Raw genomic sequence first — 12548 nt, forward strand, 5'->3', positions numbered from 1 at the left:
AGGCGGCGGCCTCGCTGGTGCTCACCGCCCTTTTCCAGCGGTTTCTTAGAGCGCCGAGGCAGCGCAGAAGAGCCCTCGCGTAGTGTTCTTGGGGTTCGCCAGACGAAGCCGTAGAGCGTAGCCGCCTCCTACCAAAAGCCCAAGGAAAGAACAGTGCGCGGTGCCAGCCGGCGGGGCCAGGCCCTCGCTGCTCGGTTTTCCCGGCGCTGAGGGGAGCGCAGCCCGGGCGGGGGGTGGCGCAGGCTGGAGCCGCGCTGTGCCCGGCTTCTGGGCGGCTGCGTGGGCTTGTAACGGCCGGGGGGGCAGATGTGTTGCTGCTGACTCGTTTTGCACCTGATGTGCCCCAAGAGCTGGCCATGCCCTAAGGGAAGGAACGCTCCTCGCCGCCAGTCCGCACCTCCCGTCTCTCAGGCGATACGCGGGGGGAAGATCTTGCCGTTGATCACGGTTAACTTCCATCTCCTGCTTACTGATCTTTCCACCATGCAGCGTTCGGCTTTTTCACATGATGTCTCTGACTTTCGGTATGAACAGCCTGTAAGCTTTCGTACAAATATCTCCGTATCTTTAGAAAAAAAAAAAAAAAAAAAGTTAAAACTCTCTGGGTTCTTTTGTTTCTTTGTTTTATTTTTGGGCAACTCCTGACGGTATCACTGCTGCTACTGTGTTGAGGTTGTGCTTTATCGTGGTGACCATCATTGCCTAATTGATGCACGCCTCTTAGCTGTTTCTGTCTTGGTAGTGCTGTGTCTTTTCGGTAAGTTGGGTTTTGCAATCTGGAAAGTAACACTTTTGCAAGCTAGGAACATCTTTTTGTTACATGTTTGTAGACTAAGAGTAGCAGAGTACTATCCTGATTCGTGACTCTTGTAACCATGCAGTTGATACAGGTACGTGTGATCCTAATGCAAGGTGGCTTCCCAGTACAATTTCTAGCCTTGTTGTCTCTTCCTCCATAAGTATTTTGGCAAAATTCTTCCCCAGCTTTATTTGCAAGTCCTGTTCGTGAAAAGTGAGAAGTACTTTGAATGCAAATTAGTTCAGTATTCTTTGATTTCACCTTCTGGAAATGGGTGGCAGTGGAGTAAAGGGCTGGAGATGATCTCAGGCTTCTGGCAAATGCAATTAGCCTTCCAAAGATGTCATCAACATCCTCCCACGTTACTCCTAGAGGTGGATCGGTATCGGTTTGTCTGCCTAGCTGTTTGCAAATAAGAGTTTGTCATGGGTAATTAGAAGCTCTCTGATTTCAGGTCTGTTAGCTGGAATACATGACTGAAGTACTTGCCCTAAAGTTACAGTGTGAGGTAACCCTGCATTCCGGTTTAGTATATTAGTGTCACACCCATCAAGTTTTATTAAGCCTTTGGTGTCTTTAACATGGAATTTTATCAGGAACAAACTCGTTTACTGTAGGAGAAGACGTATGGGAAACTTCTAATATGGATGTATATTCACACTAGCTTCAGGATTTGTTGGGACTCTTTTTAGAAAATAGTTAATCTTGATTATTTTTGTCTTTGAACTGACAATGAAATTCTTTATCTATATGTGAAGTCCTGTAACATCGTTTATGCTTTTCAGTATGATGCATTGAAAGCCATTTTCTTAATCATTAGTGTTTACTTATTAGCATAAAACTTAGGAGTTACTGCACTACTGTGATGGAACTGGTTTTGTATAACAATATAGGTTGTTTGGGCGTTTGGTTTGGGTTTTTTCTGTCTATGCTTGAACGTTTGTCTCAACAAAAAGTGTTTTCCTAGTTGAATGTTGTAGATTGTGGAGTGACAGAGTAGCTGTCTGTGCAAATGGTTAGTATAATCGGAGTGGGAAGACTCAGGTTTGTGTTTTTTCTGTGGAATCTAAAACATTTATAGAACTGAATAATTTAGGAAGAGTAAATGCAGCTGATCATTTAAATGAGGTTCGTGCTTTGTACAGAGTTTTCTGACAAATAATGATTCAAACATTATACCACTTGAATAATCCTGTGTATGAATAACTTTGACTCATGAACTTAGTTCAGTACTACTTAGGCTAAATATGGCCTTTCCTTTGCTAGATGGTCAAATACCACATTTTGCGTCTCTTAGGCACTTAAAAAGGAAAAGTTCTTAAAAGATGCAACAGTATTAGGTATTTCAACAGTCAAGGAAAAGAGTGAAAAAAATACTGATTCAGCAAAAAGTCTGTGGTTCAGTACTTTTTTGTGAATGTGAAGGCTGAAGGTGTTTATTAATCACCTTTCTAAGAAACAAGATCTACTTATTCTAATATCAGGGAGTTACAAAGCCTGAAATGCTGATAAGGATTTTTGGCTTTTTTTTCAGTAGGTGGCTATTTTAATAGATGATCTGCCTTCTGAAAGGGCTGGGAGTGTCTTTATTTCAGAAAATGAAAATTCAGAGGTTTTTGTTTCTGGTATATCATGTTTTCTTGATGTATTTAACTTAAGCATGGCTCATAGAGTTGCTTTTATCTAGGCTTTATTGTATTGTTTATATCTGGTTACCAAATGAAACTCAGTGCAGATCCTAGAAAAACTTGCTCTTCCTTCAAACACCAACAGCGTTTAATGGTAAAAGTGTTTTTAAAGGTATTTTTGACATGTACAGGTTCTTGTGATGAGCCCCCTTTCTTTTCTAATTCACACAAAAGTTAAGAGAATTTCTTATCAGTATAATTGCAGTGAGATTTTCTTACTTCCTTTGTTGACAGCTATAATGCTATTAAGGATAAAATTAAGAAAACTACAAAAGCTAGTGAGAACAGTCTCCAAGATTCTTTTGACTTAGACTCTTTGCCTTCATTCCTCGTTTTCTCAACAGGGCAACATCTTAATTTCCTCTGAATCATACTCAAGTGAACATCTGTAATTCTGACATCACACTTTTTTTGTGAGGTAATAACATGCTGTAGACCTTTAATGCCACTATAGACCTGATAAGATATCCTTGTCTTGAGGTTAAATTGTGCATCTGAGTCATTAAGAGGAAGTAGAGGTCTGCATCTTGGGTGCTTTGAGGGTGGTGTAGATTGGGATCAGGATCTCAAGGGCCATAGGGAGTAGAGAGGAGGTAACTGCGAAGGAGCTGCCTGTAATGAAGGTAATTTCTTTGACATTTTGCTGTATTGCATTGCATTACTTGCATTTCAGCCTAGCTTCTCCTTTGTTAGGCAGTCTGTGGCAGTAACTTTTCTGGCAGGCTTGATTACAAAGAGTAGTAACAAATGTGTGGTAAATTTGCATGCTCCATTCAGAACTGCTCCTTCTGGAGTAGAAAAAACTGAGAGCTTTCAGTTAAAGAAAACCATGGATCTAAAGTTAAGTCCAACAGATTTTTGTAATGACCAAAAAAAATATTGAAATGTTACTAGAATGCCTGGCAATTTTCATGTAATCTACAAATGTCTGGAAGACTAGGAAAAAAAAAAAAAAGTTCAGCTAAAAAGAACTGTATGTGTTTATGATGTGAGGTAAGACAAGGGTTGAGGCCTTTGCATTACCTGTAATGCACAGTTAATTCTGGAAACTTAAGGTTGTCTCTGGAGCCTATTTTACTGGAAATTCCTTGCTTTGGAAATCAAGGATAAGTAGTACCTGAATATTTTTGAAATTGCTGGATGTTTTCAGTTTGATCAGAGGGGTCTCTTTTGAGGATAGTCATTGGCAGTTTTAGTATTCAAGAATATTAGAGTTCAAGTACTCATGATGTGTTTCTGCTTTTGTGTTGAAAATTACTTGATGAACAATGGGAGAAGCTTGAATCTTTCGGTCTGAGGAATGCAGCACTGGAAACGTACATGAAAATGTGAAGAACTGGAATATTATAAAGTTCATCCTCAACAATTTTGCTGTAATGGTAGCTTTCCCCTTTTAGCTTCACTGTGATTCATTGACTAAATATGTGACTTCAAATTATGGCCTTATTTAAACTAAACGGATACCCTGTGCTGATTGGGGCAAAGTTCTCTTCTAGAATTTTACTACATTATTAAGTGGACAAAGTTGGCTTTAATGCGTATTAAAAAATCAATTTGCTTAATGAAGAATTAAAAACACTTAGAAAATACCATCAAAATTACCATAGAGAATTGGAATTTTGGGTTTTCTGTTTCTATTGTTATCTGATCAAAAAATAAAATTACAGATTGATGTAAATTAAGTAGCCTACTACATTTCTTCTACAAAGTATTGAAGTAGTTACCTGAAATGTTGCCCTACTCAGTGATTTAAGTGGCAAGTATAATCAATCCTCCAGTGAGAGACTAAATAGTACAGCCCCGTGTTCACTTAGATTATTTTTTGGTAAGCCTAGTGGGTTTTATTTTTTTTATAAGCAAATACAAGTACTATTTCATAGGTAATATAAAAATAAATACAGCATTAGACTGTTACCTCTTAAGCTTGCTAATGTTAGTGCTATTAACAAATACATTGTAGAACTTGCAAAGGTGGGGGGTAAGGGAAGTTGCAAAGGTGGTGGGTAAGGGAAGTGAAAAGATTGGCTAGACTTGCTTCCATTTTCCTAGACCTGTTGGAATTCTCCTTCTAGGATAGTTGAGTAAAGGTGGCTTGTAACTGGCGCCTTATATTTAAATTTGTGTAACACTATTCCAGATTTACTTCTCTTCAATCTCACTTGAAATAAGTACCATTAAATTACGTGTGTTATACAATGAAACCACTGTTACAAGGGTGCAAATTGTATCTCTGTATCGTTTAAAACACTAATCCTATGCAGCTGTTGCCCCACTCATGCCCACAGAATTAATACAGTCTGATATTTTTTAATAAAAGGGTAGAATCAAAAGCTTTGATGTTTTTTTTCTTGCCCAGCTTGCCTAACTCTGTTTGCAGCTGTAAAAGAGGAGTATGGTGAAAAATAAGTGCTGTGAAGATGTATGCTTGTGCTACAAAAAGCTTGTGAAAAGTAAAACATTTTAAGGAAAACAGGAAGGAGTCTGAATGTGAAGTCTAAAATTAGTTGATGTGCACCTAGTGCCAGCTTCTGCCTCCCACTTATTAAATTCTCTAACACACAGCTTTGTTTTTCCCCATGCATTGGAAAAGGGCTTCTTATAAGAAGAGGTATTGAAAGTAATTGAGGTAACTTTGGAGAATTTCCACCTACAGAAAGAGCTTGACAGTGGTAGTTAGGCTGCTGTTTTCCCAAGTTTGCTGATTTGCATGCTGACCAATATAGTTTCATTATTACCTTCTACTTTTGTATTTCTCCTTTTTCTTCCAGTATTCTCTGCACCTGAATTCAGGCTTGTGCTTCCTTGATGAGCCAAATTACACTGAATAAATATTTCAGTTGCTTAAAAATTTTCTAAATAATGAGAGATCATAAAAGTAGGAGGAGTCATCTGTGCAGACCACTCGATGTAAATGAGAGGGTAGTACCTAATTAACTTTTCTAGTTAAGATGCACATCTGTAACTGGGGACTGGCTGATTTTCGAAAAAGTGCTTTAGCAATCAAACCTCATGGTTCGTGTCAGTTAAGTTTGTGCAGTGCGGGGTAGCCTACTGGTGACATTTATGTCTTATGTTAGCCTGACTTTGTCTAGCTTTGAATTCCAGCCACTGGCTTGTGTTACAGCTTTGTCCTCCAAACTGGTGATTGTTACCAAACTCCATTTCCCTGTGCAAGGACTTAAACTGATATCAGTCTCCTCCATGTGTTTCTCATAGACAAAACTTCTAGAGTATTTTGCTGTAAGGGGATATTTTCTAACAGTTGTGGGGTTTTGGTTCGTTTTTTTTTAGTTGCTGTTTTTAGCTTCTTAATTGAATTTTGAATATATTCTAAATGCAGTATTGGCCACGTACCTTCTGAGTGCAAGGGTAATATGGCTGCTGAACTAAATATTCATATGATGTTTATCTGGGAATTACATTCACTACACTACCATGCTTATAGTGTTATATTAGAATACCATGTTTAAATGATTAGTCGCTATGGTTTTCAAGCCTATTTCAGGATAACTCCCATTCCATCCCTCTGGTATGGATTGTTTCTTGGATAAATTTGAAGTTATATATCTGTAAACTGAGCTGAAATTTGTTTCAAATTTGTTTTCTTGTTCCTGTACTACTGCACTATATAATTGATCTAGCTTTTGATTACTTACTGCCTTCTCAATCTCTCTATGATACATTTTTTAGCAGTAACTCTTTTCTTTCTTTTAGACCCGTCATGAAAATGTTTAATTTGGTGCGAGGAATCCAACTTCACTAGAATCTAATCATCCAGTTGCTTGATGATACCCTGTCCCTAGTTGAATACTGGGAGCCATTAGGTAACCAACTTAGACTCTGTTCAGTATATACTCTTTTGTTTTTATGTTTTAATTTGTGGCTTGAAATATTGCTTAGTATGAAGTCAGAGGTCTGTCTCTTTTAGAGCAGAATTATCAGCACATTAATTTTACATCCTTTCTAATCATAAGTAGTTGGAGACCAGCAAGTTTTCCTTAAACCTCTTTTTGTAGTGACTAGATATCTCACTCTGATTCTTGGATTGAAGAATTTAAGCATCATGTTGTTTCTTCTGTGACTCATGTAGTGCATTTTTGGGCAAATAAACTGTAGGTAACAAAAGTAGACTTGATTAAAACGAATCACAGTAATTGGATGTTACTCTTCCTTAAGTGACTTTTAGAATTTAATTCTTTTTTTTCTTAAAGCCTCATAACCAGTATTAAATGATTCAAAGTAGCATATCTGATTTGAGTTGTTGAGTGAAAGAGCAGTCTTGAAGCTCAACACTGTTGAAAACAAGCAAGTAGTGTCTGGCTTTTGTGTCTGGTTAAAATTGGGGTGGTTTTTGCTGACGGTCTTTACTGCTGATGTGACTGTTCGCTGAAATCACGTTTCAGCAAGTTCTTTCTACTGTAAATTATCTTCCAAATCATTCCTATAGAGTAATGGATGGCTGCTTGAACTTCCATCAAGCTGTATGATGACTGCATAATTTAGAAATCTGTATGTACCGTAAATATATTAAGGTTGATGTCTACATGTTGCTTTGTGAGAAATCTGTCATCTTCAGGATGAGAGATCTTTCTCATTTTTCGGTACACACCTGAGCAGACACTGCCAGCCATCGTGTTGCTGCTTACTGTAATTACCCTGAATTTTTCACCAGTAGAGAAGAGGCCCTCTGTGTTCTGGTTTCTTCTTTGGAAAGTGTGGTATGGGAGCCTTGAGCAATGTGCCAGATATGTCCTGGTAGCTGACATGAGATTGGGAAATAGAGGAGTAAAGTCAGAGCTCAGCACTTAGGTTCAGCTCTTCTGTGTGGGCAAAGAGGTGGTACCAACATTTCTTAGTGTGCTGTTTTGGTGAAAATGCTTATTGAGGGGACTTCCTCTATCATACCAGACTGTGTGTCTGAAACTCATTGCTGGGGGGAAAAAAAAGGGAAGTCTGCACAAGACTCTGTACCTTGAACTGCCTGGCTAACTTGAGAGGAAAATGGTGACTGTTGTTCTTTTTTTCTGTTCTGTGCTCCAGATTTATGTTCCTCATGAGCAGCAGTCTACTGTCGTTTCTACTGTATGTTAAGGTGTTTGAACTTCTATAGGTTAAGAATGCTTTCCACTTGCATAATTCAAAGTTATTTCAGACCTTATTAGCTACTGGTCAGTGATAATTACAGGAAACGGAGAGGGGACTTTGAGCTCACTGGTCCATCCTTCTGTATGACAAAGTTCTGTCTTGCAATAAGCTCTCCTTAATGAACAAAGAATGAAATTTAATGGGGGAAAAAAAACCCTTCTCAGAGGGATCATACAGCTTGATCAGAGATGTGCTGTGGTTTGTCTTGCTCTCTGTGGCTTGTTCAGCCTTCCTTTTGATGAGTAGCCACTAAAAGTGATCCAGCTTGCATAACAATGTCTTCTGTAAGCTTACTGTTCAGAGTTCCCTTAAAGCACAGCTCTCTACTCTGAGGCTGCTCATGAGGCAGAACTATGTCATGTTTCTGTGAAGTGATTCATTACTTGCAGTGGAAGTGGCAGCTAAATGCTTCCAACTCTACTGATTTTAATTTGAGATGATTGCTCTTTGTGGCCTTATGCAAGTTCCTGTGAAGTTGTTTAGTGGCAAAAAGTAACTTCATTGACGTTTCTCTGTCTTTTTTTAAATTTTTCCCATTTTTTTATATATTCAACATGTAAGTATATAATTAGAACAATTCTTGAAACAAAACCGGAACTGATATTCTAGGTATGAAGTTTTACAGACTGTTAAAAAAAAAAAGGGATACTTTATTATCTTTCTCCTTTTACTACCCATTGATAAGCTAATAAACTGTTGAACAAAAGCAATGTAAGCAAACCTAGTCCTGATGCTCTGGGTGTACAGAATTGCAGTTGAGAGAAAAATCACTGGCAAAGGCACAGAGTGTTACTAAATCTAGAGGCTTTTAGACTTGGCAGTAAGGAGGTTGGCTTCTGTGAGTTTGATGTTCAGTTGAAGTTAGATTGCTGGCCTGCATCAGGGGTGAAAAGAGGAGAAAGCAATCAGAATAAATGATTTTTTGGAGACTCATGCATGAGGTTCCTGAAACCCAGTAAGGAAAGAGTTGATGCGGTAGGTATAAAATGTGTATGAAGTGGATTCGGGATCTTGTTAGCTGAACTGAAAAGAAGTTGCAGTAAGACTAATTTTACTTTGTTGCCTAAAATGGAAGATAAAAAGCACGCTCAAACCTTTTTGTAGCAAGGATGTGGTTCGATGAAGTGAAATTAGTCTCTCGCCTGGGTAAATTCTGCACGTTCAAGAAGTCACTATGGTGAGCAGGGTTAGGAAGAGCTGACAGCAGTATTGCGCTGGTCAGCTATAGGCACTGTTTCCTTAAAGTTGAGTGGGGGTGAATACTGTACCAATCTTGTGCCTTTGATGAAAAGAGGTCAGTTGGGGGAAACAAAAAGAAAAAAAAAAAAAAGTGTGGATCTCGGCGTCAGAACCATCTTCTTCCTTGCAGCTATGCACTGCTGCTTGTTCATGGCTGCTCTAAACTGTCGCTGCTGATCAAACCCTGTTTCTACCTCAGGGTGCTTGTGCAGCTTTAAGGGAGGGTTTCTGTGGGAGGATGAATGAATGTTTGTGTAGTTGTACAGTGAAGCAGATGGGGAAATTATCTGGGTTAAAACTAACTTGGGGAAACAAGGAAGTTTTAACTTGGATGTTTATCCCGGTTCAGTTTGCTTTGTGGCTTCTGCTGCCATAACATGGAGGAAAGGATGGCACAGGAATAGAAGGAAAAATGAAAAGAGGATAGATGTTGTGGCAGCTCTCCACTCCAGGCTGGAGACAGGCTAGGCAGACTTTTAAAAATACTATCACTGATGTGCATAAATAGTGCATTTGTTCTTTAATAATTAGGACTTTAACTAACTTTATTCTAGAATAACTTTATCCTAATCCTCCAGAAAATAACACCTTGCCCTAATACCTCTTGTACATGCTTTTTTAACACCTGACTTTTTTTCTTTTTCAGACGATGGGCACTGCATATTAAGCAGGGGTGGAAGACTGAAGCCCATCTGGGGACAGAATGAGTGTAAAAGATGCTGACAGTGCAGTTTGCCAGGCAAAGGCAGCCTACAGTCTTCATATTTACCCCCAACTCTCAACAGAAAGTGCTCCCTGCTGCAAAGTGACAGCAACCAAGGACAGCACATCTTCAGACGTTATCAAGGATGTGATTAATATCTTAAACTTGGATGTCTCAAAACATTATGTGCTCGTGGAAGTGAAAGAATCGGGTGGTGAAGAATGGGTACTTGATATAAATGATTCTCCTGTTCATAGGGTTTTACTTTGGCCTCGTCGTGCTCAGGATGAGCATCCACAAAAGGATGGGTACTACTTTCTTTTGCAAGAAAGGAACACTGATGGGACCATCAAGTATGTCCAGATGCAATTGCTTTCCAAGGAGACAGATGCCCGGCGATTGGTTGAAAGGGGCTTTCTTCCATGGCATCAGGAGGACTTTGATGACTTGTGCAATCTTCCCAACTTAACGGAGACAACGCTCCTGGAGAATCTGAAATGCCGCTTTCTGAAACACAAAATCTATACTTACGCAGGAAGTATTCTGATTGCCATTAACCCCTTCAAGTTCCTGCCCATTTATAATCCTAAATATGTCAAGATGTATGAGAATCATCAGCTTGGGAAGTTGGAGCCTCATATTTTTGCCATTGCTGATGTGGCTTATCACACAATGCTTAAAAAACATGTTAATCAGTGCATAGTTATATCAGGTGAAAGTGGGTCTGGGAAAACTCAAAGCACAAACTTCTTAATTCACTGTCTCACGGCACTGAGCCAGAAAGGGTACGCAAGTGGTGTGGAGAGAACTATTCTAGGAGCTGGACCAGTTCTGGAGGTAAATTTACACTAAAACTGCCTTCTGTAAAAACAGTTTTTTGAAAACTTCAAATAACTGCTGTTGAATACTACTTTTGAGTCACTTGGTTTAGGCATTAGATACCACTAATCGTCTCAATGGGCTGCATTGGTGTTTGGCTGTGTTGCTCGACTGCTTCTAATTGATTTTCCTTAATTCATCCTTCCATTTAGCTGACTTCCTGTTGCTTTTAATTTATGTCTGACTTAACTTTCCACCACTAAACACTAATATTCTGGGACAGAGGTTACCTGTGTTTTCCATCTAAAAGTTTTGATGGCATTTGCATCAGATTGTAAGTAAATGTTTTCATAAAAAGGTTGTTCCGCTGAAACGTTAACTGTTTACTGTAATCATACCTTTGTGTGTGAGCATGGCCTGCAGCATTTTTATGAATTCCCTTTTTGAGGGAGTTACTTCCTTTCGACAATTGTTTTGAAGAGAGCAACATTGTTAGTTGGGGAGAAAGTGTGAGTTGGCTTTGATTTTTTTAAATTACTGCAGTATTTCCAATAGAAAGCAAAACTAAACACATGAGAAGGAGGGGATACAGCTTGCCTTGTGTTAGGTGACGGCAGGACAGACTTAAACTGATCTTTTAGACTTCAGCCTCTCCCTTTTACTCTCTCATCTGAAAGGAAAACTGAAAGCTTGGATGGATGTAATGGTCGCCCATAAAATCTTCAGCAGCAAGGACATTCAATGCAGCCATTGCAAATTTTAGGTTTAAATATTCTCAAATGTAACAAGTAACAACACTTTTATTTTTAAAAAAAAATAAGGTTTTTTTTAAAGCTTTTAAATAAAAGGTGAAAAAGCAATGAAGTTAAATGTAACACATTTTAAAGTTCATAAATGTGATTTGAAAGCTTTTCTGTAAAGAATGAAGAATACGTGCAAGTTCTTTTTTGCCTTTCTTTCTGCTGCTTGAAAGAAGAAGTAAAATTGTTTGAGGTTTGTTGGTTGCTGGAGTTCAAGTTTGCAGTTCTAAACAGAAAACAGGAAGGGGTCACTGTGGAAAGCACTGTTTGATCAGCTGATCTTTCTGCCTTTGATAAAATTAACTGTTTCAGATCCTAGTCTCCCTGATGTGATACAGCTGCGTCAGACCAGATAGAGATGTAAAATCTTGTGTTGCTGTTTGTCCACTGAATGAGAAATGCACATATCCCTAGATTGAAAATGAAAATTATTAACTTTGCTGGAGCCACAGGTAGATGTTGTCTATGTCTGGGAATGTTCATGAATAGACACGGGTGATTTTTCTACTGTAAGACTGGTTGTCATAAGTACTGCAACATATTCAGACTCCCACTGAGCGTTTAGTAATGCATTTCATGAGAAAATAGTCTTGCTAGCTAGAAATCTGAAGACTGATTGAAAGCTTAACTTGCAAACTTGCCAAATGGATTCTAACATGGCTGTTAGAGTACATATTGTCTAAAATGTGACGCCTTTTCTGCAATTCTCAGAGAAACTTCTTGCTCTGCTTCTTTGAGGTGTCTGTCAGATTGATTCAATGTAAACGTGTCCTCCCAAATATTGGAAAAGATAAAGGAGTTTGACGGCTCAATATAAAAGTAGGAATATCTGAATTGTGAAACATCTTTCAGGACTGAATATACATTTTTGTATTAAAAGTATTATTTCTTGACTTGAAATTATAGAGAAAGAAACCTTTTTGAAAGTTGCAGAGGCTAAGATTTGTCCTGGCTGAAATAATCACTGGGGTACCTGTGATTTCAGCATAACTCTGAGTTGCTGGGAATATACTTCTCTGTTCATGTAACTCCAGTGCAGAGCAGAAAGCGATGCTGTGGTAGGGTTAGAACAAAGAGAAGTAAAATGAAGCAGAGTGGATTCAGCTGACAGCGAAGCTTCCATGTTTCTCAATATGGGTGCTCTTGTGCAATTCCAGTCACTGAGTGTAACTTTAAAAAAACCAAGTCAAACTTTGGTCTCGGAGAGGAATGCACGGAAAGCTTACTTCACTTTGTGGAAGTTAAACTGACGACAAACTCTTCTGTTAGAGTTGGTCGCTTCTAAATCCAACTATGGTGACTCATTTGGGTTTTTACTTAAGGGAACTGAAGTGGTAAAAGGGAATTTTTCTTAA

General features: G+C 38.7%; 1 protein-coding gene across 1 annotated transcript in view; it reads left to right on the forward strand.

Annotated features, from left to right (window-relative positions):
• Nucleotides 1-2884: 2884 nt before the first annotated feature.
• Nucleotides 2885-12548, forward strand: part of MYO9B (myosin IXB) — a 41779-nt gene continuing 32115 nt past the window's right edge. Inside the window, exons 1-2 of the mRNA XM_026864996.1 lie at nt 2885-2905; nt 9518-10411. Coding sequence (XP_026720797.1) covers nt 9575-10411 — 837 coding nt within the window. The 5' untranslated portion in view covers nt 2885-2905; nt 9518-9574. The remainder of the gene's footprint in view (nt 2906-9517; nt 10412-12548) is intronic.

Source organism: Athene cunicularia (assembly GCF_003259725.1).
Source record: "Athene cunicularia isolate RWA chromosome 28 unlocalized genomic scaffold, athCun1 chr28_part1, whole genome shotgun sequence".
Lineage (NCBI taxonomy): Eukaryota > Metazoa > Chordata > Aves > Strigiformes > Strigidae > Athene > Athene cunicularia.